This window comes from Chiloscyllium punctatum, chromosome 8, assembly GCF_047496795.1.
Source record: "Chiloscyllium punctatum isolate Juve2018m chromosome 8, sChiPun1.3, whole genome shotgun sequence".
Lineage (NCBI taxonomy): Eukaryota > Metazoa > Chordata > Chondrichthyes > Orectolobiformes > Hemiscylliidae > Chiloscyllium > Chiloscyllium punctatum.
Genome location: NC_092746.1, coordinates 30,024,667 through 30,052,350, shown reverse-complemented (window position 1 = coordinate 30,052,350; position 27,684 = coordinate 30,024,667). Strand labels below are relative to the sequence as shown.

Genomic DNA, 27,684 nt, shown 5'->3' with positions numbered 1-27,684 from the left:
TCAATAAATCTTATTACTACTTTTTTTTAAAACCAATATTTTAGGTGCAAGATGGGACATACAAGGTGGCATCATTACAGAAGCACGTCTTAAAGAGCTGACTCCCACAATGCCAGTCATTTTTGTACGGGCCACTCCAGCAGATAGGCAAGAGATGAAGAACACTTATGAATGCCCAGTTTATAAGACCAAAGTTAGAGGGCCTACATATGTCTGGACTTTCAACCTGAAAACCAGAGAGAAGCCTGCCAAATGGATTCTTGCTGGAGTAGCATTGCTTTTATCTGTTTAGAAATTTACAAAAGAACTTGCTAAAAGTTAACTGAGTAAATAGTGAACTATTACTCCAAGGGCATTTATATTTTTCAGGGTGCTCTTAGAAAGCCTTTTCTTTGTAGACATTTACCAGAACTTTATGTAATCAATAGGCAACAGTTCCAAAAAGGTGAAACTTCCAATATCAGTTCCATAAATTAGAAATTCACACAAAAGTAACCAATCAAATAGAAGTGAGATTGTACACAATAGGCAAAATGCCTCATTATGCTAGCAAGAAACTTAACTATTAAAAAGTAGATCTACAGTGATAGTGTATGTCTAAGCGTTTAAACAGATTGTAAAATTCAGTGAAATAAGCATAGATTTATTTGAATGTTTTTAATCAAAGTAAAAGATTATACACATTGTCATTTTCTTGCATAAAATGCAAATCCCAACTTCCATGCAGCATTTTAAAATAAAAACACTAACGCTTCCAAAGGATTCAAGATTAAACTGTAATGAGGAATTACCAAAAATTTAATGTAAAGCCATTCACCAACACATAATTTCCAGTTTGTGTGACCCATCCTCGGATTTATGTTGCATGCAACATGAGATAGTGTTGCATCTACACTGCTACAGGCTAACACACATAGCACTACATCCTCTTCTTTGTTCATATAGTCATGTAAACAAAACATTATTTTTGAATATCAATAAAACAAATACTTGCAATCATCCATGGTCCCTGAATTGCAATAATTATCTATTCATATGATAGATTCTTTAACACAGGATTTGTACAAACACCTGAAAACAAGAAACTTGTCAAAACTATTACAAAGCTTCAAAAACAAAACTCTACAATTCAAATTCTTCAGATGGCATTTACACTATTTCTGCTAATTACTTTCAAATTCTGGTAAATTACCAGTAGTTGTAATATTAAAATAAAGTGTGCTTTTTATACAGGTTTCATAAAAAAAATAAAGTCAATTTACTAAAAACAGCTGCAAGAAGCTTTTTCTTTCATGTGTTTACAGATCCTAGTTGCTCCTTCAATCTTCAGTCAGTTGCTTCTGTAAGCTAAAACAAAGAAAAGTGATAGAAAGTTGTCACAAACATTGTCATTAATTTGAGTCCTTTATGCAAGTTACTTCAACATTCCAAGTCTGATAACAGCAAGAATGTTATACACGAGACTAAGTAATTACATAATTAACAATTTTGTAAAGTAACACTAACAGGTCATTCTGTAACTGTTCGAGCTAGCAGAAAGGTGACATGATTGTAGGACTTCTGCTGGGATTACTAATTTAGGAGATACAAAAGATCCATTCAGCATGACGCTGTCCTAATTTACTCCTGCTAGAATGCAATATAGCCTTGATTACTATTCAAATGTGGCTATGAAATAATATCCTATCATACACCAACAGACCAGAATTTTTCTTTTGGAATTAAACCTTAGTATATCATCATGAATTGTATTGATCTGCAAGATCTATAATTCAATTTCTGTATTGTCCACTTAGAACCAGAATGTTCTTAGTATCCAGAGTGACAAAGGAACAATCAATCAATCTCCTCTCCCCATTCTCTTCCTATCACCCATTTACTACAGAAGTTTGCATTTTACCTTGACCTGGTTCATCATGGTTTATAAAACCTTTGCCAAGAGTGATCATCTAGGTTCATATGAACACTGACCACTTGTATGGTTGTAAAAGCCTCAATGGAAAAGTGGAACTTTTCACTGGAATTTTAAAGTGGTTCTTTCCATGTCCTCAATTTCATTGCAAGCCCCAGTGGGCCATCCCAGCTGTTTGACAACATTTTTCTGGAGCTCACATTAAACTTGCAGCAGATCAGTGAACCATCAGCAAAATCAAACATAGTAATGTGCAACAGTGGCTTGTAAAGCAAACCAGAAATCCTGTGGCCTTTCAGAAATTCACTTGTCAGAATGTTTACATCAGAATTCTGAATGGACTTAAATAAATGGCTTAGAAATCACCCAATATGCACTCAAATTTCAACAGAATGCACTTTGATCAGTTTCAAACAAAAACAAATAACTAAATGACTGAAATTATGACGGAAAATCTCCATAACATTACTGTCAGCTAAGTAAAATATTTAGTTTTCAAAAATACATTAACTCCATACCTTTCCAAATAGGCTTGAACATTGTCATATCCATAAAATTTTGCCAAATGAACAAGAATGCCAGTGGCACAGCGTCCATCCCGACGACGACAGAAGCTACAGTTACAGATACCTCTGCAAGGGGGACATACCCAATCCTACAGAAAGCAAAGGAAAACAAACAAATGTGATGAAACACACAAACAATACACTGCAAACTGTCAACAGCTTCTGGGGCTGAAAAGCCTATGGTTGGAAGAGGTCAACATATTGTATCTTCTGGGATCACCGTTAGCAGCCTCAGCCAGTTTGAAAGGGGGGAAAAAATTCCTCAATTTGTATGTGAATTCCATTTACTAGGGAAAGGGCCAGCAGCTCTATACCCAAAACCCTGAAAAATCATATCCCCGTCATTGACTCCCTCTGACAAGGGAGAACACTAAAAACCAAGTAGGCTTCTTCTCAGAGATCCCAGCAACAAACGAAACTAAAGCCTTCAGGTAGGTCCTCTTACTCAGATGGCTGGATGACTGTTATGTGATACAGAGCAACACCAACAGCATGGGTTCAATTCCTGCACCAGCTGAGATTAGCATGACAGACTCTCCTTCCCAACCTCTCCCCTCACAGGTTAAATCATCACCAGTTGTCTCTTGAGTAATAGTGCAGTCCTAAGGTGCACTACAGCTATGGCGACTTTTACCTTACCTTGACTGGTCAATCAATCAGCTACTAGGTACCAGCAAGAGCTTGTGATGCAGTAACTCCCACAGTTTAGAATTCCTATTTTTGTAAAGCACAGAAATTTTATCACCCCTTCAACACCAACAGAAATACCAGCCTCTTTGGTTACCAACTCAGTCTGGGCCATTCTCAGTGGGACTGTATCTGACAGGAAGCAGATTTGTAATATCCCTGACCACTGAAGAGTTTAAAAATACCCACCATGTTATGGTTGACTTCTGACCTGCATTCTAAATAATTTCAGACATATGTATGTTTTGCTAGATTCAGCTCAGGCAGGGTCAATGTCTAATAGAATCAACACTTGGACCCTCTGACCCGATCAATTTTCTCATAGGGCAATAAAAGTACACTACAACCACTGCTTAGCAGCAATGCAATTTGGTTCACGATTCTTGAAGAGACTGCTTTTCAGGTGGTGCAAAATGAAACCGTATTGTTCATGTAATTGAAGTGGATAAAAAAAAATCAAATTCCATTGGAAAATACATCCTCCTCAACAGCATCCCCATTTTTAAAAATTACGCTAATTAAATCTGTCTAGCGTCAACTCCGATTAGATTAATGAAACTGTGCAATACCATCAAATGATTATTAACTTACAGGATTTAGAAGGGCTGATCTCACATTTTCACCATATCGATTACGCAGACATGGCCCACAGAATTGTCCTCTCACACCATAGCAATCTTGATTACGGCATACTGTTTTTGTATCGATTGTTTTCTGCCGGCACTGATGGCAAGTGCTGCCCTACAAGCAGAGAGGAGTGAACTTATTTCCTGTCAGCATGACACCGGTGGAGAAACGCCTCAGTGATAGACTATAATTGAGCATTAAGTGACAGAAATCAAGTTATTTTCCAGAGGTAGCTACCATAAATCAGTTATTGTCTCCAGAGCAAAAAAGGTACAGATTATATTAATCTGCTGTATATTTTCATGCATACTCAAAGCATTACCTATAGGTCAAGAAAAAATTAAAACTTTTCTGGAATCATTTACAGTCAAACCTGTAAAAATAGCCAGTGTTTATAATAACTATAATTGTTAACCAATAATTGATGAACAAGTGCTACTATTCTACATTCACAGAATTCCCAGCAATGCAAAGTTACATCAAATCTCATAACTAAATTATTGATTTATCAAACAATTAAGAAACATTTTAGTTATAAAAGTCATGGTCAAGAATTGCTTTAAAGTATTTATTAAAATACTGAGGATCAAGAGTATGCTAAAATATATGAATTACCAAACAACGGTCATAAATTTTATCTTTAACTGTAATGGCAACATTTTCCAAATCCTCCTCAGTGATATCATCAACTGGCCTTGGCGTGCCTTTTGAAGATCTCCGCCTCCTCTTGGTCAGACTTCCATCCTGTTAAAATCCATCAATATTTCAAAATTTGCATCAAATATTCACATGAACAACTAAGGTTAGAAACAAGGTTTGACAAATATTACAAGTATTGATTATACACGCATAAAAATTACACATAAAGCATGTAGTTATCATGCAGCCATCACATGGTTTTGTTGCAGCTAATCACACCAGAACAAGCTTAAACAGGAGAGAATTTGTGCCATAATTAACTCTGCTATATGACACAATTCTAGGCAACACATAATAAAAACTCATTTCAAACACTTTAGTCACCTCAACAAAACGATTTGTGAGATCAGTTCTCAAGTGGAATTTTTTCACTTGGCTCATAAGTTTGGTTGGAGAAATTGCAAATTTTTCTACAGAGAAACCTTCAGGGGGACGCGCACTTCTGCTTGGATTAACACGGCGCTCAACTTTGCCTTCAGAAAATGTTCTCTTTGGAGTTCGTTTTTGTTTCTGGAAAGTACAAGATGCAGCATTTAAATATGGATTAACGCAAATACAGATATTTATACTTAACAGAATAGAAAGCAAGGCTTAACTTTAATATACAACAAAAAGCTATTGAAACAATCTATAAAGCACCATTTGCCACTTATAACAGGGCCACTGGGTGAAAACTTAACCTGAAAGATAGCATCTGTGACACATTTCAACTGAGGAGGAGGATGCTGCTACTCAGCATCTGGTGATATGCTACAAAGTTTCACTCGTCACACAGCTACTTACATTCTGACATCGTAATTGGCCAATCCTATTATCACAGACATTGTTAATATTACAACAGGTCAGATGGGCGGCTCAGTGGTTTGCACTGTTGCCTCACAATACCAGGACCCTGGGTTTGATTCCACCCTCGGGTAACTTTGCACATTCTCCCACTTGTCTGCGTGGTTTTTTTTCTAGGTGCTCCTGTTTCCTCCCAAATTCCAAAGATGTGTGGAGAAGGTGGACTGACCATACTAAATTGTCTAGCATCTAGGGACACACAGGCTTGCCACAAGAAATATAGGGGACAGGGATGGGGTGGTGGGGCAGGGTACTCTTCAGAGGGTCAGTGTGGACTCAATGGGCCGAATGGCCTGTTTCCACACTGTAGGGATTCTATGTACTAAATCTGTATGTGATCTTCTTACAAAAGGAAACACTTCTAATGCACTGAATTTCTTTGTTTCTAACTTGACAGTTAAATTTTACGAGGCTTATAAAATTTTGAACACTTGAGGTCACTGACCAACTGTGGCCAAATTTTAACATGCAACTTTGTCAAGAAAGAAGATAATTATCTTGAAATTATACAGAAATTAAGCAGAACTTACTGGTGATGAAGAAGTACATACTTTCACTGGAAAGAGTCCAGGCATTGTTTTTAATTCTGCCATGAGTTTAGCAAGCTTAAAAAAAAATTTAACAGGTTTAATTCAGTGTGACAAGAACAAAAATATTAAAAGCACATTTTTTCAGAACATGAAACGCCACATAAAGAGGCTAAAGTCACAAAGAACAAGAGTGTGATCAACAGTCATTATGGTGTATTCCCCATTCATAGTTCTTCCAAGTGTAGTGAGAGCACCATTACCAACCTCTCCAGTGCCAAGATTTATACAATGACATTCTTATTGCACCAGTTATTTTTAAACATCAACTTCTTAAAACAGCCAGCATACTAGATGTCCACACACACAGAAATATAAAGGTGACACGTTCAGCTCAAATTTCACTCACTGAATTCTGGTGACATACAACACAGAGAACTATCAACAGAATTCATTTATAAACAAAGCTAGAATGTATGTACAACCAGGCGAAGGTGAGGACTTCAGACTTCATCAGGTCAAAGGGCTTTTGCCCAAAATGTCCATTCTCCTGCTCCTCGGATGCGGCCTGACCCGCTGTGCTTTTCCAGCACCAGACTCAACTGTATGTACAACTAGTCATGTTAAAGATTGTTGCTTCTTTTAAAAGAACAGAAATCCAAACTGCCATAAAACATTCAAAAAAAAAGGAAGCATGGATTTGAAATAAATTTAGAAATGGTTTAAATCCAAAAAGTGAATAAAAAGATGTTTGGTTTGAAGATCACAAACATTGGACAGGCTTACTAAGTCTCACTGTTAACATCCACGTGCTTTGTTAATGCAAAATAGTATTACTATTTCACTGATTTAATACACCCACTACATCTGTTGAAGGGTTTCAAAAGTTTAGTACGTCTCATATCATCCTTTACATTAAAACATTTTTTAAAGATGAGGAGAGAGATTTAATTAAGACATGGGCGATTTTTTTTTTTTTTACACAGAGGGTGGATCGTGTGCAGAATGAACTGCCAGAGAAAATGATGGATGTGGGCACATTTACAGCATTTAAGGATAAGTTCAGAGGAACTTCAATTATCCGTAGGACTCAGGCAGGGAGGATTTCGTTCGGTTAATCGAATTCCAGATAATCAAATGCTGGATAACAGTTTAGCCAAGCATTGGGATCTTGCAACCTTGCTGGAAAACCCAATATTTGGATAATCGAAGTTGCTCTGCATGTGAATAGGAAAGGATTGGAGGGATATGGGCCAGAAGGCAGGTGGGAGTAATATAGTTTGGGAATATGCTCGGCATGGGTTGGTTGGACTAATGGGTCTGTTTCCATGCTGCATGACTCTATGATACAGCTCTTTACAACCAAACACCTGCTATAAAATAGAAAACCATCAAAGCTTACAAATTAAGTTGATGCCAAGGGAATTCTGACCAATACACCAAGGGAATATTTACAATAAACATGATCACCATTGTCCAAGTAAGTAACAACTAGGGGGTGAACTTAGAGATCAGAATTTCTTTGACCTCATTCTGGGATTTACTGAAGTATTAGTCAGGAGAAGACCAAGAGGGACCTGGCTGATGGAATAACTCAAGTGGAGTGACTTGAGGGACTCTGAAGGTGGATTATTGTCTGGGCCACTCCAAGACAACTAAAACAGAAAGCATCCTCCCTGAAAAAAAACTACTGAGAACTGCAAAAGAGAAAATACTTATCATTGTTTCCCAAAAAAAAAACACTGACATTTTTCAGCCTTTGGATCATCTTTCTAAAGTGTCATGTTGTAGACAACCAAGGAATGGAAATATTGTCAGGATTTGTCAACTAACTTGGAAAACACTCAGATGTGTTACTTCTTTATCTCAAATAATACTTTCTACTGTGGTTAAATAGGTCACATTCTACTTACACATGTCTGAGACAAATTAAGTTTCAAAGCAAGTAAGATTCTTGCATTAACACAGCAGCAAGCTGTGTGGTTTTATAATTTTCATGTCATTTCTTTAATCTTAGAAAAAGCCACACGGGTACAGCTTTAAGGCAAACAATGACAACATACTTCAAGCCATTTCAGATGTGTAATCTCAAAAAAAGCAGCACATTACCCTCCCATTAATTGCAAGGACAATGAGAATTGTTGTAGATACTTCACCATTTCTTTATTTTCTTTGATGTTCATGGCCCTCTTTAGCAATACATTAGAGTTTTTCTTTCCAGGTGCAGAGTCATCATCTGATTCAGACTCCTCAGATTCCTGGATGTCTCGCTGCTTTCTTTTCACTGGCCGTCTTGGAGGGAACTTAAACGCCACACGCAGTCCAAAATGGCCTTTCTTTGGCATTGCCTCCATCTCACTTTCTATGGACGATTCATCATCATCGTATTCAGTGAAACCCTCATCTTCATCCTCCATTTCCAAACTCTCAGACTGTAAGAAACACCAATTTATTACAAAAAATCCTAACAAATAGTGTGTTCTGTCTGACCAGGTAGATATGTGCATTTATTAGTGAACACTTAACATCTAAAGCTCAAAGATAAATTCAATAACCAATAATATATTTCCTTATGTCTTAGAAGGAAGCTGTGACAATGGGGGAAAATCAAGTTTTTTTTGGAAGTGTGTTTGAAAACAGCCCCACAGAAGTATTTACTTTGCCATTTGTAATGATTTTGTGAACAGAATGTGGTGCATAACAACCCAATTGTGAATGGGCATGATGTGTCAAGTTACTTGTATAGTAGTTTCTGTCTGTCATGCTAGCCAACACAGTGCTTTTGAAAAAAAATTCCAAAATTAGAATTAATTAGATGTTAATTTAGGCTTTATTGCATTTCTTACCCTTAAATCCTCTTTGTCATCGGGTTCATGAATACGTTCAGGGAACCCTTCAAAAACATAATCAGTCGACCAACTATCCACCGTGAAAATTTCAATAAGCTCTTCTGTAATAAATTTGGACTGGAAACTCTGAGAATCAAAACACAATGAAGAACTTAGCAACAAATCCAAATTATTAAAAGATATTTAAGCTAACCAATGGTTCGGAAGGACAGCTGCAACTGTAAATACCAACTATGAAACTTTAACAAGGCGCTCAACCTCAGTTTTCAACCATCAATGCTGAAAACCAAAACAATTTGGATTAGGAGCCCTTTTTGGAACACATATAAGGAGGGTCGAGAAGTCACCAACCCTGTACAAAATTTTTGATTGTTCATAGTTATCACTGAAGCAGCAGAAGAAAACCTGCTTGCTGTGTGTAAACCACTGAAGAGCAGCTGGCCTGTAGCATTCTAAGAGTCAACCACGTTGCCCATTTACTGTCTCAGATTAGGTTTCAGCCAATACAAAGTCCAAAATGAAATAACACCAAGTACAATCCTGAGCAGTACAATCCTGAGTGTACGATCTTGATTTACAAGCACATTTCAGGGAACCTCTTTCAGTGCTTAGTACATCAGGTCCACTACTGTGAACTAGTTCATTTTTTTTAAAAAAAAGGATTCTGGTTGTTGAGCGGGAGGCAAGGAAGAAAGTTGCCGTGAGGTAACACAACCAAGTTCCAGGGAAGAGCAAAGCAATGTAATGTGGAAGCAGGCGTGGTCTTTCATCACAGTTGACTCCAAATCGCATTGTCAGGTAAAACAGCTTTACTGTACTTGACTTGGGAAAGATTGATGCTGGGACCAGACAGCTGAAACTACACACACTCCCAGAATCAGACCATGACCATTAATCTAATGGACAGAAGACAATGATAAAATTTGGATTTCTCTACTTCAGAAACATCCAGAGTAACACTCATTCGAGAAAAAGGTACAGCAATTAATAAAGAGCAGTTAATCTGATTTTTAAAAATGACGGAAACACTCATCAGGTCAGGTAGCAAAAATCTAGGACAAATGCTTAAAGCCATAAAATAGCCAAAATTCTCCAACTACTGCAAAGCAGGTATTAAACAAAAAAAAACCCACTGGAAATGCTCAGTTAATCAGTTATTATCTGAAGTAAGAAAGCATGTTAATGTTTTGGGCTGAAAACTGACAACACTGGAGAAAAGGTTTTACACCAGCAGATGAGAGAAGGGGAATATAAAGAGAGCCTGCGATAGGGCGGTGGGTGGTTGAGATCAACTGCCAAAAGATTTCACGATGCAACAGCCAAAGTGGTAATGGATTTGGTACAGAAACAAAAGGTTCTTGTAAATAAGCTCAAAATGTTTACACTGGAACCTTCTGAATACAACATTAAGGGAAGAGACCAATACCAAGCCAAACTGAAAAATAAAAAACATAATGGGACAGAGGTCATCATCTCTTTGTGGAGCCCCGAAGGCTGTAAAGTGACAAATTGAAAGATATGGGACTGCATCAGGCAGGTATGTAGGAGCAAGATGGAATATCAAAAATGGAAGCGACCAGAAGCCACAGTCACGCCTGTGGACTGAATAACAGTTCTGCAAAGCACTCAGCCAGTTTGTGTTTGACCTTCCCAATGTAGAAGAGGCTGCATGGAGAGTAGCAAATATAGAATTCTAATTTGGAGGCATCAATGATATCTAGACTTCAAGGGTAAGGTCATGAGGACAGACATACAAATTAGGCCTGCTTTCTCTAGAACTTAGATGGTGAAGACCCAATCTGACCAAAGTCTCCAAGATATTAATTGGGGGGGGGGGGGGGATAAAAACAAAAAGAGGGTAAATAAACACAAACTATTTCCACTGGTAGGATATTTGAAAACTTGGAGGCATAGCCTAAAGTTCAGGGCAAGAGCATTGGGGAGAGATGTTCGGAAGAACTTGTTGAAGACAAAGGGTGGTAGATGCCTAGAACTGTTTCCCAAATGGTAACAAATGCAGAATCACTAGATAAGTTTAAATCTGAGATAGATAAACTTTAATTAAGCAAAGCTATTAAGGGATATAGGCCAAAGGATATGAAGTTAGGCCACAGATCAAAGTGATCTCATGATGTCAGAACAGGCTCAAAGAGCTGACTGGTCCACTCCTATTGCGAGGTAAGTGATTTGCTGTCGCATTGGAATGAATATTTGGAGACCCAGATCAATGCCATACAATCGGAATTCATTTTGAATACATTTGGGTTGACCAAGGCCAATCAACATAACACTACATTAAAAAATCCTGATAATTGAATTGAAGACCACAAAATTCATGCTATTCTTAATCAGAGGTTCAAATTCATAGCCACTGAACCTATTGATCAGCATGTGCAGATTCCCTTACTCAAAAGCAAACTAGTACAATGCTTGCCAGACTTAATAGAAACAAATTTTCAAGCGATATACATGGTATGGCTCATTTTCATTGTTCACCATGCCATATATGTACAGACAGTGATGTTCCTTTGAAACATGGAACAATCTTTGCATCCTCGCTCTCCACTGGAGTCGTACCTGAGGACAGGAGAGAGGCAAATGTAATTCCTCTCCAAGAAAGGAAATAGGAAAATCCCCGGCAATTACAGACCAGAAGTCTCACGTCTGTTGTCTGCAAGGTGTTAGAAAGGATTCTGAGGGATAGGATTTATGACTATCTGGAAGAGCAGGGCTTGATTAAATACAGTCAACACGGCTTTGTGAGGGGCAGGTCATGCCTCATAAACCTTATCGAGTTCTTTGAGGATGTGACTAGAAAAGTTGATGAGGGTCGAGTTGTGGATATGGTGTATTTGGACTTCAGCAAGGCATTTGACAAGGTTCCCCATGGTAGGCTCATTCAGAAGGTCAGGAGGAATGGGATACAGGGGAACTTAGCTGTCTGGATACAGAATTGGCTGGCCAACAGAAGATAGTGAGTGGTAGTAGAAGGAAAATATTCTGCCTGGAAGTCAGTGGTGAGTGGTGTTCGACAGGGCTCTGTCCTTGGGCCTCTACTGTTTGTAATTTTATTAATGACTTGGATGAGGGGATTGAAGGATGGGTCAGCAAGTTTGCAGACGACACAAAGGTTGGAGGTGTTGTTGACAGTATAGAGGGGGCTGTTGTAGGCTGCAGCGGGACATTGACAGGATGCAGAGATGAGCTGAGAGGTGGCAGATGGAGTTCAACCTGGATAAATGCGAGGTGATGCATTTTGGAAGGTCAAATTTGAAAGCTGAGTACAGGATTAAGGATAGGATTCTTGGCAGTGTGGAGGAACAGAGGGATCTTGGTGTGCAGGTACATAGATCCTTTAAAATGGCCACCCAAGTGGACAGGGTTGTTAAGAAAGCATATGGTGTTTTGGCTTTTATTTAACAGGGAGATTGAGTTTAAGAGTTGTGAGATCTTGTTGCAGCTCTATAACACTTTGGTTAGACCGCACTTGGAATACTGCATCCAGCTCTGGTCGCCCTATTACAGGAAAGATGTGGATGCTTATCTTATGGAGAGAGGTTGATTAAGCTCGGACTTTTTTCATTGGAGAAAAGGAGGAGGAGAGGGGACCTAATTGAGGTATACAAGATAATGAGAGGCATAGATAGAGTCAATAGCCAGAGACTATTTCCCAGGGCAGAAATGACTAACACGAGGGGTCATAGTTTTAAGCTGGTTGGAGGAAAGTATGGAGGGGATGTCAGAGACGGGTTCTTTACACAGAGTTGAGAGAGCATGGAATGCGTTGCCATCAGCAGTTGTGGAAGCAAGGTCATTTAAGAGACTGCTGGACATGCATATGGTCACAGAAATTTGAGGGTGCATACATGAGGATCAGTGTTTGGCACAACATCATGGGCTGAAGGGCCTGTTCTGTGCTGTACTGTTCTAATACAGCACAGCACAGTACAGGCCCTTCGAACCTCAATGTTGTGCAGGCCTTCGATCCCACTCTAAGATCAGACTAACCTACATACCCTTCATTGTACTAACTTCCATGTGCGAATCCAAGAGTTGCTTAAATATCCCTACTGTATCTGACTCTACCACCAGTGCTGGCAGTGCATTCCACGCACTCACCACTCTGTGTGAAGAACCCACGTCTAACATCTCCCTTAAACCATCCTCCAATTACCTTAAAATTATGTCCCTTTGGTGATAGACATTTCCACCATGGGAAAGTGTCTAGCTATCCACTCTATGCCTCTCAACATATTATGGTTTGGAGACGCCGAATTTGGACTGGGGTGTACAAAGTTAAAAATCACACAACACCAGGTTATAGTCCAATAGGTTTATTTGGAAGCACTAGCTTTTGGAGCACTGCTCTTTTATCAGGTGATTCACAAATGAAGGAGCAGTGCTCCGAAAGCTAGTGCTTCCAAACAAACCTGTTGGATTATAACCCAGTGTTGTGTGATTTTTAACTCTCAACATCTTGTACACCTCTATCAAGTCACCTCTCCTTCTTTGCTCTGATGAGAAAAACTCTAGCTCCCTCAACCTTTCTTCATAAGACGTGCCCTCCAGTCCAGACAGCATCATGATAAATCTCCTCTGCACCCTCTCTAAAGTTTCCGCATCTTATCTGTAATGAGCAACCAGAACTGAACACAATATTCCAAGTGTTGTCTAAACAAGACTCTATACAGCTGCAGCATAACTTTACGGCTCAAACTCAATCCCCCTGCTAATGAATGCCAACACACCATATGCCTTCTTAACAACCCCGTTGGACTAAAGGGTCTGTTTCCATGTTGCATATCTCTGTGACTCTATAGCTTTGAGGGATCAATGGACATGGACTGCAAGATCCCTCTGCTCCTCCACACTGCCAAGAATCCTGCCTTTAACCTTGTATTCTGTATTTAAATTCGACCTTCCAAAGTGAATCACTTCACATTTTGCCAGGTTGAACTCTCCGTTTGCCACTTTTCAGCCCAGTTCTACATCCTGTCAATACCTTGTTGCAACCTACATCAACCTTCCACACCATCCACAACTCCACCAACCTCTGTCATCAGCAAACATACCAACCCACCCATCCACTTCCCCCATCCAAGTCATTTATAAAAATCACAAAGAGCAGAGGTGCCAGAACTGGTGCCTGCAGAACACCACTCGTCACCAAGCTCCAGGCTGAATAATTTCAATCTACCACCACCCTCTATCTTCTATGGGCCAGCCAATTCTGTATCTAGATAGCCAGGTTTCCCTGTATCCCATGCTTCCTTACTTTCTGAATAAGCCTACCACGGGGTACCTTACCAAACACCTTGCTAAAATCCACCTACACCACATCCACTGCTCTACCTCCATTGTGTTTTGTCACATCCTCAAAGAATTCAACAGGGTTTGTAAGGCATGACCAGCCCCTCACAAAGCCATGCTGACTACCTCTATTCAAAACTATGGTTTTTCCAAATAATCATAAACTCTGTCTCTTATAATACTCTCTAACACTTTGCACACTACAGACCCTTTACTTCCTAGGACAGGTTCTGCACAGCATAACTTGGACAAATGGTTGGGTGATTTGATAGTGCTGACAAAGTTATACGCATACAGTGTGAACTATTACATTGTATGCAAGACTGCTACAGCAATGCCATGTCCACATGTTAATTCACATTGCTAGCCTATTCACCTATGTACCAAGCAAGGAAACAGAATACATTGGTACTACACCATTATATCATGACAATCTCGACATGCCACCAGCGGATGACCATGCTCGATGCTGACAAAGGGATGAAGGCAACCTTACGGCTAACCTGGTCAGATCAATTCTCTCAGTTTATTGCACAAAACCATGAACTGCAGTCATGTGGTATACAAATTGCAGTGCTGCGGTGATGCCAGGAGTTCAGGGTGTTATGTCCTGAAGACTAGCCAATCATATCAAACAGTGGATCTACATGCAGGGTACCAACAACATCCAAGCAAAACTCATGTGTCCAATATTAGATATGGTTCGACAATTAGACAACATTTAATTGATAATCAAAAAACAAAAGAACATTACAGCAAAGGAACAGGCCCTTCCACCCTCCAAGCCTGCGCCAATCCAGATCCTCTATCAAAATCTGTCACTTATTTTCTAAGGATCTGTATCCCTCTGCTCCTTGCTCATTCATGTCTCTGTATAGATACATCTAAAATGATGCTAGCGTGCCTGCCTCTACCACCTCCGATGGCAACGCGTTCCAGGCACCTACCACACTACGTAAAAAACCTTCCACGCATATCTCCCTCAAACTTTTCCCTTCTGACCTTGAACTAGTGCCTCCTAGTAATTGAGTCCCCCACTCTGGGAAAAAGCTTCTTGCTATTCACCCTATCTATACCTCTCAACGATTTTGTAGACTTCAATCAGATCCCCCCTCAACTTCAGTCTTTCTAATGAAAATAATCCTAATCTACTCAACCTCTCTTTATAGCTAGTACCCTCCATATCAAGCAACATCCTGGTGAACCTCCTCTGCACCCTCTCCAAAGCATCCACATTCTTTTGATACCGAGGCAACCAGAACTGTACACAGTATTCCAAATGTGGCTGAACCAAAGTCTTATGCAACTGTAACATGACCTCCCAATTCTTGTACTCAATACCCCGTCCAATGAAGAAAAGCATGCTGTATATGCCTTCTTGACCACTCTATTGACCTGCCTTACCACCTTCGGGGTACAATGGACACGAACACCCAGATGTCTCTGTGCATCAATTTTCCCCAAGGCTTTCCCATTTACCATAAGACATGACCTTTCCTGCACAAAACCATGTTGCCTATTACTGATAAGGCCATTTTCTTCCAAATGGGAATAGATCCTATCCCTCAGTATCTTCTCCAGCAACTTCCCTACCACTGACATCAGGCTCAGCAGTCTATAATTACCTGTATTATCCCCAGCACCCTTCTTAAACAAGGGGACAACATTAGCAATTCTGCAGTCCTCCAGGACCTCCCCCGTGTTCAAGGATGTTACAAAGATATCTGTTAAGGCCCCAGCTACTTCCTCTCTCGCTTCCCTCATAACCGGGGATAGATTTCATCCAGACCTGGGGACGGGCCATCTTAATGCCTTTTAGAATACCCAACACTTCCTCCCTCCTTATGCCAACTTGACCTAGAGTAATCAAACATTTATCTCGAACCTCAACATCCATCATGTCCCTCTCCTCAGTGAATACCAATGCAAACTACTCATTAAGAATCTCACCCATTTTCTGACTCCACGCACAACTTTCCTCCTTTGTCCTTGAGTGGGCTAACCCTTTCTCTAGTTACTGTCTTGCTCCTTATATACGAACAAAAGGCTTTGGAATTTTCCTTAACACTGTTTGCTAAAGACTTTGGAATTTTCCTTAGCCCTGGCTGCTAATCCAGAGAGCGCATCCAGTCTTTTAGTATGGTGCACATGCATACATTGAAAGCTATATGTAATTTTTAAAAAAAGATTTGTTCATGGGATGTGGGCATTGTCAACTGGACCAGCATTTATTACCCATCCCTAGTTGCCCTTGAGAAGGTGGTAGTCAGTTGCCCTCTTGCAATGTATGTGTTGTAGGAAATCCAGGATTTGAACCAATGACATTGAAAGAATGGAAATATATAAGTCAGCATGGAGGGGAACTTACAGCTAGTGCAGTTCCCATGTGTCTACTGTCCTTGTCCTTCATGACCAAAGTGGCTATGGGTTTGGAAGGTGCCACCTAAGCATCTTTGCTAAATTTCTGCAATGCAGCTTGCAGATAGTACACACTGCATCTACTGAGCATTGGAGGGAGTGAATGTTTGCAAACACATACAGCCATGTCCTAAACACAGTACCTGTTCCGACTCAAAAAACAAGTAACAGTCATTCCCCAATTCATTTCTCAGGGCAATGCCTTGATCAAATTTTGGCAATTAACAGTCAGTCATCATTAAAGGAGGAGGTTATTAAACTTGAGAGGGTGCAGAATAGATTTATAAAAGGATGTTACCAGGATGGTGGGTTTGATTTATAGGGAGAGGCTTTTAGTGGGGGTATGGATGGGGCGAATTGCCAAGATCTTTTTCCCCCAGGGTGAGGAGTGTAAATCTAGAGGTCATAGGTTAAAGGTGAGAGGGGAAAGATAGAAAAGGGACCTGAGGGGCAACTTTTTCATGCAAAGAATGGTGCATGTATGGAATGAGTTGCCAGAGGAAGTGTTTGAGGCTGGAGTAATTACAACATTTAAAAGGCATTTGAATGAATAGGTGAGGTTTGGAGGGATATGGTCTAAATGCTGGCAAATGGGAATACATTAATTTAGGATAGCTGGTCAGTATGGACGAGTTGGACTGAAGGGTCTGTTTCCGTGCATACATCTCTATGACTAGCTGGAAATGATTGGACAGTTAAAAGGAAACACTAACTTTGAGCTCCTGTGCATTTTCTGAAGGCATTGTTTTCAAGTGCACAAGTGAATGTCACAACCTGGGTTAAAAACATCGGCTAACCAACAGTGAACAGGGACAGAGGGGAAAAAAAAAGACATTGCTTAGACAAAATTGGTGTAGCCCAGACAAAGTGATGTGTCCACTTCTGTTGTATACAGAAATGATTTGGGCTTGGGTACAGAAAGGAATCAAAGTTTCCTACAAGGGTTAATGGATGAACTTTGGCACTCTTGGGTTTACCTTTGTAATTTTAGGTGTCCCATCACAGAAATGCACAATAAAGCTATATAGGACACAAATGCAATACCAGGAAGAGGTATGATAGAGGGAAAATTCTTTAACTTCTGTCACATTGAAAAAGGATCTAATATAATTTCCTAAAATTATAAAAATATAATACAATAGAGGAAAATAATTTCTAATTGATCTAATGATAGACAAGCAAAAATTATGTACAGATTACCATTAAAATTGAGATTATGAAAATTTTCCAGAAAGAATTGTTGCATTGTTTTTCTCCTTTGAATGGTTGTGCCAAACAGTTAAGAGAAAAATTGCACACATATTTGAAGAGGAGGAAAGTTTAAGGCTAAGATGGAAGAACAGAAATGAAACCAGTATAGGATTGCCCATTGTGGATAGGTGACCTGTATCAAAAACTTGCAGTTTCAATTCTTATCAAAAGGAACTGTTTGAAAAGTAAATAGAGTGGCATTGAACCACATAAAAAAAACAAAAACTGCTGCAAGTGCATAGCAAGTTTTAGCAACAAATACAGTTGCACAGATACAGTAATGTGCTAGATATACAGCCCCCCCCCCCCCCCAAGTTATGGTTGGCCAACTTAAAAACACAATCCCATTCAGGTTGTAACTTTAAAGATTGGACATTACAAAAGTTCCCTATACTTACAAATATTTATTTTATATTTGTCCTGTGTTGTGTTCCGACTTGCATACAGACTCAAGAACAGAACCCATTTACAACAGAGACCCCTGCCAACAGTCCCTTGGTGAAGAAAAATTAAAGGATTTGTTAAACTCCAAGCCCAAACAAATTTGATGAAAAGTCAATATGCTTAGCTTTTTTAAGGAATGGATCCAAATATAAGGATGAGTCCAAAATACACATGTCAAGACCCACACTAGGGTGGCGTGCCACGCTTTCCCTCACCCTTAAGTAGAACAGATCATATGGAAATGATGATTAGGAATCAAAATCATTCTTGAAAAACAGAAGAGTATAATTGATTGAGGTTCTAACGAAAAGTTTTGGGAACGTGTCCGAAACCAGTTTTTCTTGTTGCTATGATTTACAAGTTCAAATTGGCTCAATTTCTTCACATTCTTAACACGAAAACAACCATCTGGTTGAAGGATCTCATCTACTGGCTCCTGGGAAGCAAAGCTGTCAAGGTGCTTACTTGAGGATGTTAACATCCAATATTTCTAAAATTCCCAATGCAAAAAACCATTCAACAGATTAACTAAACGTTAAACAAGTGAACGAAAATATCAGGTATTCATGCCAATATACTATTCATAAAATTATTACATCCACACAATTTTTCTCATTATGTTGTAAAACCAAAAACTGCAGATGCTGGAAATCTGAAACAAAAGCAAATTGTTGAAGAAACTCAGCAGCTCTGGCACCTGTGGGGAGAAAGCACAGTCAATTTTTCAGATCCAGTGACCCCTCTTCAGAACAGGGTGATGGAAGGGCCACTGCATCCCAAATGTTGACCCTGCTCTCTCTCTCTCTACAGATGCTGCCAAACTGGCTAAATTTCTCCAGCAATTTCTGTTTTGTTTCTCACATTTATGTTCTTGATTTGCATTTGAACAAGTAAAAACACTTTACCTGAAGTACATTTATTTTGCTTACCAATCACATTTTAAAGAAAGACGGAATAAGTGCAAGCCAGCTTACTCATTCGAGTGAGTGTTTGGAACTGTACGGGCAGAACAGGTGCAGCAAACTTTCCAGCAAAACCATTTAAACGAAATTTTGAAAAATTATTTTTTAATAACTTACATTAATATGCTGGTTTAGGCTGTCATCTGCATGATCATGTGGTGTGTTACATTCAAAATCTTGAAAGCCCAAAAACTCATCATCACTTGGTGCATCAAAGATGTCAGCTATTAATTTTGGTATCTGTGAATACAGAAGGAAACACAATCAAACAGAACTGCCTTAAAGTGGCATACTTAAAGAATGCGTCTAGATGACAGCTTTATCCTCTTCACAAGCAAGTTTTGAGTATGTATTTAACTAAACCCAAGGAGTTTGCACTAGAATCATTAGTTTACCACAGGATGCCTAGGCAGGAACAGAAAAATGATGTTAAAGTGCAGTTGTAGATTCTGAGAAAGCTTGGTGATGCATTCCTGTGAAGGTTAATATTAGATTAGATTAGATTACTTACAATGTGGAAACAGGCCCTTCGGCCCAACAAGTCCACACCGCCCCGCCGAAGCGCAACCCACCCATACCCCTACATCTACATCTACCCCTTACCTAACACTACGGGCAATTTAGCATGGCCAATTCACCTGACCTGCCCATCTTTGGACTGTGGGAGGAAACCGGAGCACCCGGAGGAAACCCACGCAGACACGGGGAGAATGTGCAAACTCCACACAGTCAGTTGCCTGAGGCGGGAATTGAACCCGGGTCTCTGGCGCTATGTTTGAACATTCTACCAAAAACCACTAAGCTAACTTACAAAGGATAATGAGGTTCGAGTATCTCAGCATTAAGATGTAAACCTCAGAAACTGTAAAAAAACTATAGGGGAAAAATATATACACACATTTCACAGGGTTACCTTTGAAATTTCTCAAGTGGGCCTCCTTCAAAACCACACAATACAGAGGAACCTCGATTATCTGGCATTCGATTATCCAAATATCAGATCATCCAGCAAGACTGCAAAGTCCCGATGCTAGGCTAAACTGTTATCCAGCATTCAGTTATCTGGAATTTGATTAACCAAATGAAATACTGCCCGGCTGTGTCCTTTGGATAATCAAGCTTCCTCTGTATTTTAAAAATAGCCTACATTTACACAGCATCTTTCATGACATCAGAACATTCCATATCACTTCACAGCAGTGATTATAAAAACTGCACTGTTAGGAAATGTGGCAAACCAGGGAGGCAAAATTATGCAAGGCCCACAGACAACAATAAACTAGGAAGTGGATATGTCAGTAAGTTCTGTATAAGCCAGCATGTCATCAAAACTGATTACAGTAAAATTAACCATTTCAAATGTAAAAACAATCGAATGTTTAACTATTGAGTGCTCAGATTTCTAAACCAGAACGTGTTCAAGCTAAACTTTTGCATTATCATTTTAATTTCAACACTTCTACGCTAAATACTAAGAGTACAAGACACGGATGGCATTCTGTTTTGCATCATTTTTATAATGTACTTGTCAATCCCAAGAACAATTTTCATTCCATTGGTTAAATAAGGAGACTCTCGGAACAGATTTGTCACTGGGCAGGAAGCCAATTGGTCCATTACGTCTGCACTGACTCCAAACGAGCATTATTATTTAGTGTCAGCCTACTGCCTTTTCCCCTGCTTATTTTGATTCAAACAATCTAATGCCCTCCTAAATACCTCAACGGAACCAATACTCAACTGCATTCTATGTAGTTCAGACTCTAACTATTTTCACACTGAAAACGTTTATTTCTCGCATTGAATTTGTTTCAAGGTTTGTGAGAAGATTTGTAGCTCGGGGGCTCATTGAATTTGCTTATTTTGCAAATGACTTCATCTATGTGCCCTGTCATTCCTCGACCCCTCTATAAGTAGGAACTGTTTCACCCTGTCTGTTCTACACCATGTAATTTGAAAACAAGAACAAATCTCCCCTTATCCTTATCCTCTCCAAAGAGGAAAAAAAAAGAGTCCCAACTTCTAAAATCTATCTTCATAACTGAAGATTCTCATTCCTGGAACTATGCTTGTAAGGTACTTCTGCACTCCAACATATTCACATTTCTGGGCAACACACTACAGGTACTGAACAATTCCCCAACAAAAGTCGAACCAGCGTTCTATAAATATTCAGGATAGCCTCCTTGTCCTTTATGCTCCTATTAATAAAGCCTTGAACATATAACTGTCCTCTCCACCTGCGCTGCCAACTTCAATTATTTACAGAAGAATCCATCCAAGCCCCCTTGCTTCTACAATCTCTTTACAGAGTAGCTCAACAGCTATCATTCCTCTACTATCTCGCTTTCACCTCTAACCACTGTTCTCATTCACAGAACATAATATGGGTCCACATCCTCTGGCCTCCAAAAATCAGGAATTCAGAGATCAGGCATCAGGTGTAAAACCCAAGATGCACATCAGAAGTCACAACATGCCCGCACTCCATGGACATTATTCTAGCCATTTGAGCTTTTACTGGGTAAATCTCAAAACTCCCAGAACCTGAAGCAAGTGTCTTCAATTCCAAGATAAAGTTAGATAACAGACAGTTCCACGGGACCCTGCTGGTTATCACAAAAACGTTGTAGAGAAAAATCCTGTCAAACCCCTGGGAAACTACAAATTAGCCATGCTAAATTGCCCGTAATGTCCAAGGATGTGTAAGCTAGATGGATTAGTTGGGGAAATACAGGGATACAGGACCGGAGTCATCTACAGTGCTCACTTTTTCCCAGTGCACGTGAGAAAGGTGTTTTATGATTGTATGACTCTATGATTCTAATGAAAAATCCAGGTCATTGCTGGATAAAAGATCTGAAATTTTCAATTAATGAGACTTTGCACAAATTTAATGTGAAATCAAAGACATGAAATTTCAATTGCTGTACCTTTACCAACACAAGTCTATAGATTCGAATTATTCTCAAAGCAAATGTAATTTTTGTTGTACTGCACATATAGAGTCATAGAGATGTACAGCACAGAAACAGACCCCTCGGTCCAACTCGTCCATGCTGACCAGCTATCCGAACCCAATCTAGTCCCACCCGCCAGCAACTGGCCCATATCCCTCCAAATCCTTCCTATTCACATACCCATCCAAATGTCTTTTAAATGTTGCAGTTGTACTAGCCTGCACCATTTCCTCTGGCAGCTCATTCCATACACATACCATCCTCTGCGCGAAAAAGTTACCCCGAGGTATGTTTTGTATCTTTCCCCTCTCACCCTAAAGCTATGCCCTCTAATTCTGGACTCCCCCACCCCAGGGAAAATACTTTGTCCAATTATTCTATCCATGCCCCTCATGATTTTATAAACCTCTGTAAGGTCACCTCTCCGCCTCTGACATGTGCTGCAACATACTCTGCTCCCACATCATCAATTCCAGCCACTGTCTTAAAATAAATCTCAGTGATCCAATTAGGCAAAAGCCAAGTTTATGACCTCATATCCAAGTCTTTTTGCTTGCATCTGTAACATTGTCCTATCCATCCCTGCTTCAGCACACCTTCATTTTTGTTACTAGCAGATACAATTCCTGATTTCCCTCCCAGCTTTCATAAACTTAACCTCATCCAAGTATCAGTATGTGGATGTACCCACGAGAGAAGGTGCAAAACTTGACCTTCTCTTGGGAAATAAGGCAGGGCAGGTGACTGAGGTGTCAGTGGGGGAGCTCTTTGGGGCCAGTGACCATAATTCTATTCGTTTTAAAATAGTGGTGGAAAAGGATAGACCAGATCTAAAAGTTGAAGTTCTAAATTGGAGGAAGCCAATTTTGACGGTATTAGGCAAGAACTTTCAAAAGCCGATTGGGGGCAGATGTTTGCAGGTAAAGGGATGGCTGGAAAATGGGAAGCCTTCAGAACTGAGATAACAAGAATCCAGAGAAAGTAGATTCCTGTCAGGGTGAAAGGAAAGGCTGGTAGGTATAGGGAATGCTGGATGACTAAAGAAATTGAGCGTTTGGTTAAGAAAAAAAAAGGAAGCATATGTCAGGTATAGATAGGATAGATCGAGTGAATCCTTAGAAGAGTATAAAGGCAGTAGGAGTATACTTAAGAGGGAAGGCAGGAGGGCAAAAGGGGACAGGAGATAACTTTAGCAAATAGAGTCAAGGAGAATCCAAAGGGTTTTTACAAATACATTAAGGACAAGAGTAACTAGGGAGAGAATAGGGGCCCTCAAAAATTAGCAAGGTGGTCTTTGTGTGGAGCTGCATGAGATGGGGGAAGACTCTAAACGAGTATTTTGCATCAGTATTTATTGTGGAAGAGGATATAGAAGATATAGACCGTAGGGAAATAGATGGTGACACCTTGCAAAATGTCCATATTACAGAGGAGGAAGTGCTGGATGTCTTGAAATGGTTAAAGGTGGATAAATCCCCAGAACCTGACCAGGTGTACCCTAGAGCTCTGTGGGAAGCTAGGGAAGTGATTGCTGGGCCTCTTACTGAGATATTTGTATCATCAATAGTCACAGGCGAGGTGCCAGAAGACTGGAGGTTGGCTAACGTGGTGCCACTGTTTAAGAAGGGCAGTAAGGACAAGCCAGGGAACTATAGACTGGTGAGCCTGACCTCGGTGATGGGCAAGTTGTTGGAGGGAATCCTGAGGGACAGGATGTGCATGCATTTGGAAAGGCAAGGACTGATTCAGGATAGTCAACATGGCTTTGTGCATGGGAAATCATGTCTCACAAACTTGATTGAGTTTTTTGAAGAATTAATAAAGAGCGTTGATGAGGGCAGAGCTATATGGACTTCAGTAAGGCGTTCAACAAGGTTCCCCATGGGACACTGGTTAGCAAGGTTAGATCTCATAGAATACAGGGAGAACTAGCCATTTGGATACAGAACTGGCTCAAAGGTAGAAGGGAGAGGGTGGTGGTGGAGGGTTGTTTTTCAGACTGGAGGCCTGTGACCATTGGAGTGCCACAAGGATCGGTGCTGGGCCCTCTACTTTTTGTCATTTACACAAATGATTTGGATGCGAGCATAAGAGGTACAGTTAGTAAGTTTGCAGATGACACCAAAATTAGAGGTGTAGTGGACAGTGAAGAGGGTTACCTCAGATTACAACAGGATCTGGACCAGATGGGCCAATAGGCTGAGAAGTGGCAGATGGAGTTTAATTCAGATAAATGCAAGATGCTGCATTTTGGGAAAGCAAATCTTAGTAGGACTTATACACGTAATGGTAAGCTCCTAGGAAGTGTTTTGCGAAACAGAGACCTTGGAGTGCAGGTTCATAGCTCCTTGAAAGTGGAGTTGCAGGTAGATAGGATAGTGAAGGCTTTCCTTTATTGGTCAGAGTACTGAGTACAGGAGTTGGGAGGTCATGTTGCGGCTGTACAGGACATTGGGGTTAGGCCACTGTTGGAATATTGCGTGCAATTCTGGCATCCTTCCTATCGGAAAGACATTGCGAAACTTGAAAGGGTTCAGAAAAGATTTACAAGGATGTTGCCAGGGTTGGAGGATTTGAACTATAGGGAGGGGCTGATCAGGCTGGGGCTGTTTTCCCTAGAGCGTCGGAGGCTGAGGGGTGACCTTATAGAGGTTTACAAAATTATGAGGGGCATGGATAGCATAAATAGACAAAGTCTTTTCCCTGGGATTGGGGAGTCCAGAACTATAGGGCATAGGTTTAGAGTGAGAGAGGAAAGATATAAAAGAGACCTAAGGGGCAACTTTTTCATGTAGAGGGTGGTGACGTGTATGGAATGAGCTGCCAGAGGAAGTGGTGGAGACTGGTACAATTGCAATATTTAAAAGGCATCTGGATGGGTATTTGAATAGGAAGGGTTTGTAGGGATATGGGCTGGGTGCTGGCAGGTGGGACTAGATTGGGACGGGATATCTGGTCGGCATGGATGGGTTGGACTGAAGGGTCTGTTTCCATGCTGTACATATCTATGACTATGACTATAACTATATGTTGCCCACTTATCATTCTACAAATCCCAGCAAAAATTTTCATACTCAGTCTCTCTCCCCAAAAGTCCTATAAACAAACTGCATTGGCATAGCACCTTTAACATTGCAAATTACTCCAGTGAACCACAGAAATATTACCAAATGCCATTTCACAACAAGCTCCACAGACTATTTTCTCCCAGTATTTTCTGTGAGGTAGTCAAGGATCATCTATCAAGAGAGATTTCTGATGGAAAGTCGTGGACTTGAAACATTAACTCTAGTTTTCTCACCCAAGCTGCTGGCTAACATGTTGAGCGTTTTCAAAATTTTGGTTTTATAACAAACTTCCAATACAGAAATACGCTGCTTTCATAAAGACAGGATTAGGAAGAGGTAACCAAAATACTCATTCACAGGCTCATTTTATAAAGTGTCTCTCAAAAAGTGCAATACAGGCGGAATGAAAAGATTTCCACAGCCTAAGGACCAACTAATGACAGAATCAGGAGTGTAGGGCAAGGGAAGAAATTAAGGGTGCGATCAGAGGAACTTGAAAATGCGATTTTTTTAAAATAAAGGGGCTGTCAAATTGGAAGTCAGGGGATCAGAAAGCACAGTGTTGAAATCATTAAGTAATCTTCAGTGAATTCTGCATTTCTCCAACTCCAGCCTGTTACTCATATTTCAGCCCTTTAACTTACCATAGGCAGCTACACTGAGTGCCTACCAGGTCCTTATTTCCAACCTTGGGCTCTTCAGAAGTATGCATGCATTTGTGAAAATCCCAGGATCAACTTATGACAAGCATGCAGAGTTTTACTGGTTACAGCAAGTAAGAATGATTAGTTTGTTGTGACTTGGCAGGTTCTGGTGAACTTATTTAATCGTTCCAATTTCACATAATACAAAAAAGTTCTCTCAACCATTTACACAAAGTGTATAACATGCAGTCAGAACATTAACATAGCCTACTGCCTCATATTACTTTTGTGCAATTGTTGGCAAGAGTAATTACATTGAAAAGTTATTTATGCAGTATTTACTGTTTTTCTTGTTTGCTTACATAATTAAGATGGTCGTCTCTGTTCCTAAAATCTTCCTCTGGAAAACCCAGAAATTCTTCATCATCACTCTGAGTATTAAAGATATCTGTAATCAATTTTGACATCTGCAAAAAGAGGAAAGTCAGAAAGTGAACTGTCTCCTAAAATTTTGAACACAAAATAATTCGTGCAAGTGCCTGCTACGTGTAACATGTTTGTGGGCAGCACTGTGGTTAGCACTGCTGCCTCACAGCGTCAGAGACCAGGGTTCAATTCCCGCCTCAGGCGACTGACTGTGTGGAGTTTGCACATTCTCCCCGTGTCTGCGTGGGTTTCCTCCCACAGAATGTGCAGGTTAGGTGAGTTAGCCATGATAAATTGCCCGTAGTGTTAGGTGAAGGGGTAAATGTAGGGGTATGGATGGGTTGCGCTTCGGACTTGTTGGGCCGAAGGGCCTGTTTCCACACTAAGTAATCTAATGTTACCTAAAAATGACTAAACTACCAGTTTCAAAATAAACACGAAAAACGCAAATTATAGAAAGTGTTAAAACAGAAGATAAAATCAATAACCACCATTCTGTTACACACGGTTTCCTGTTGTCAAAACTTGCGATTTTACAAGCACAACATAAACAAGGAAACTAAAACAGAAATTGCTGGAAAAGCTCAGCGGGTCGAGCTGCAGCTGTGCAGAGAAACCAAAAAGTTAACGTTTCGGTGTTTATAAACAAGGAAACAGGCTGCGCAAGACCAAAACAAACCCCATTTCCCTGATATTGATAAAGTGAATCAATAAAAATAAACCAAACACATTTCTCCAAGTGGAAAGAAGCAGTCGTCTTTCTGCACTGTTGGAAAGGCATTTCAAAGCAAACTCGATCATATTTTAAATATGATGACCACTTTTTAAAAGGCTGTCTAAGCATTTTCCACGCGTACGCTTAATCCGGTGAGCAACTGTTTAAAAATGAGCGTTTAGAGCCAGACACCGAGAGCTTTCTTCAGCTCAACAGGGGAAACGTGCACATTTCCCGCCAAACCCCCCACCCCCCCCAAGTCCCAGATTGTTTACACAACACAACTGCAAAATAAAAAAAAAAGCTTGGAGCAGTAGTAGAGTGTAACAATTGCAGTCGCCCACTATCTGGATGTGGTCAGTGAAGCCATGATACAGCAGCTGGTGCTACACTCACCTTTCCCCTGGTTGGTACCGCCGCTCAATCGCAGCTACCTGAGGAATCCCGGATAGAACGCCGAACCTGCATGGAACCCCGCGGGACAATGGGAATGTTCCAATCGTGGGGAAGAGGGGGGTGCACAGACACACAGCTCTCAGAAATAAAAACCGCTTCTGTCGCCATTCATTGAGCAAGGGGAACTTTCGAGCTGTGCTTCTACTAGTGATTCATTTCATCCCGACTGAGTTCGCATTTTTAATTCCAATTTGCCTAGTCCGGTCGTCGGCTAATTGTCCTCCCCTCTGCCGCACCAATGGTGTGGCCCAGATACAGGCAAGCGCGCTTGGTTTTTTTGGCGCGCTAAGTCGGAATCCCGCTCAACTGGGTCAGTGCAG

The 27,684-nt window shown here is 40.3% G+C and overlaps 2 protein-coding genes across 4 annotated transcripts in view; one reads left to right on the top strand and one right to left on the bottom strand.

The window, feature by feature from the left end:
• LOC140480447 (dynein axonemal heavy chain 11-like) overlaps positions 1-662 on the top strand; it is a 445,469-nt gene extending 444,807 nt beyond the window's left edge. For all 3 annotated transcript variants that reach the window (XM_072575322.1, XM_072575320.1, XM_072575321.1), the window contains one exon: positions 45-662. In XM_072575322.1, coding sequence (XP_072431423.1) covers positions 45-292 — 248 coding nt within the window. In that variant the 3' untranslated portion in view covers positions 293-662. The remainder of the gene's footprint in view (positions 1-44) is intronic.
• On the bottom strand, positions 643-27,684 carry cdca7b (cell division cycle associated 7b). The gene is made up of 11 exons (XM_072575323.1): positions 27,305-27,684; positions 26,130-26,234; positions 19,213-19,335; positions 8,708-8,836; positions 8,018-8,293; positions 5,865-5,939; positions 4,816-5,001; positions 4,408-4,536; positions 3,757-3,906; positions 2,431-2,567; positions 643-1,347 (listed from the first exon to the last, which is right to left on the bottom strand). The coding sequence occupies exons 2-11, from the start codon at positions 26,232-26,234 to the stop codon at positions 1,320-1,322; spliced, it is 1,338 nt and encodes a 445-aa protein (XP_072431424.1). The 5' UTR covers positions 27,305-27,684; the 3' UTR covers positions 643-1,319.

Bases quoted from the DNA above. Each gene is read 5' to 3' on its own strand.
- cdca7b (XM_072575323.1), bottom strand. From the start codon at position 26,234: ATGTCAAAATTGATTACAGATATCTTTAATACTCAGAGTGATGATGAA. The intron at 8,837-19,212 runs GTAAGTTATTAA...TTTGATTCTCAG, and splicing joins GCCTAAACCAGCATATTAAT to AGTTTCCAGTCCAAATTTAT. The intron at 4,537-4,815 runs GTGACTAAAGTG...GGATTTTAACAG, and splicing joins TCACAAATCGTTTTGTTGAG to GATGGAAGTCTGACCAAGAG.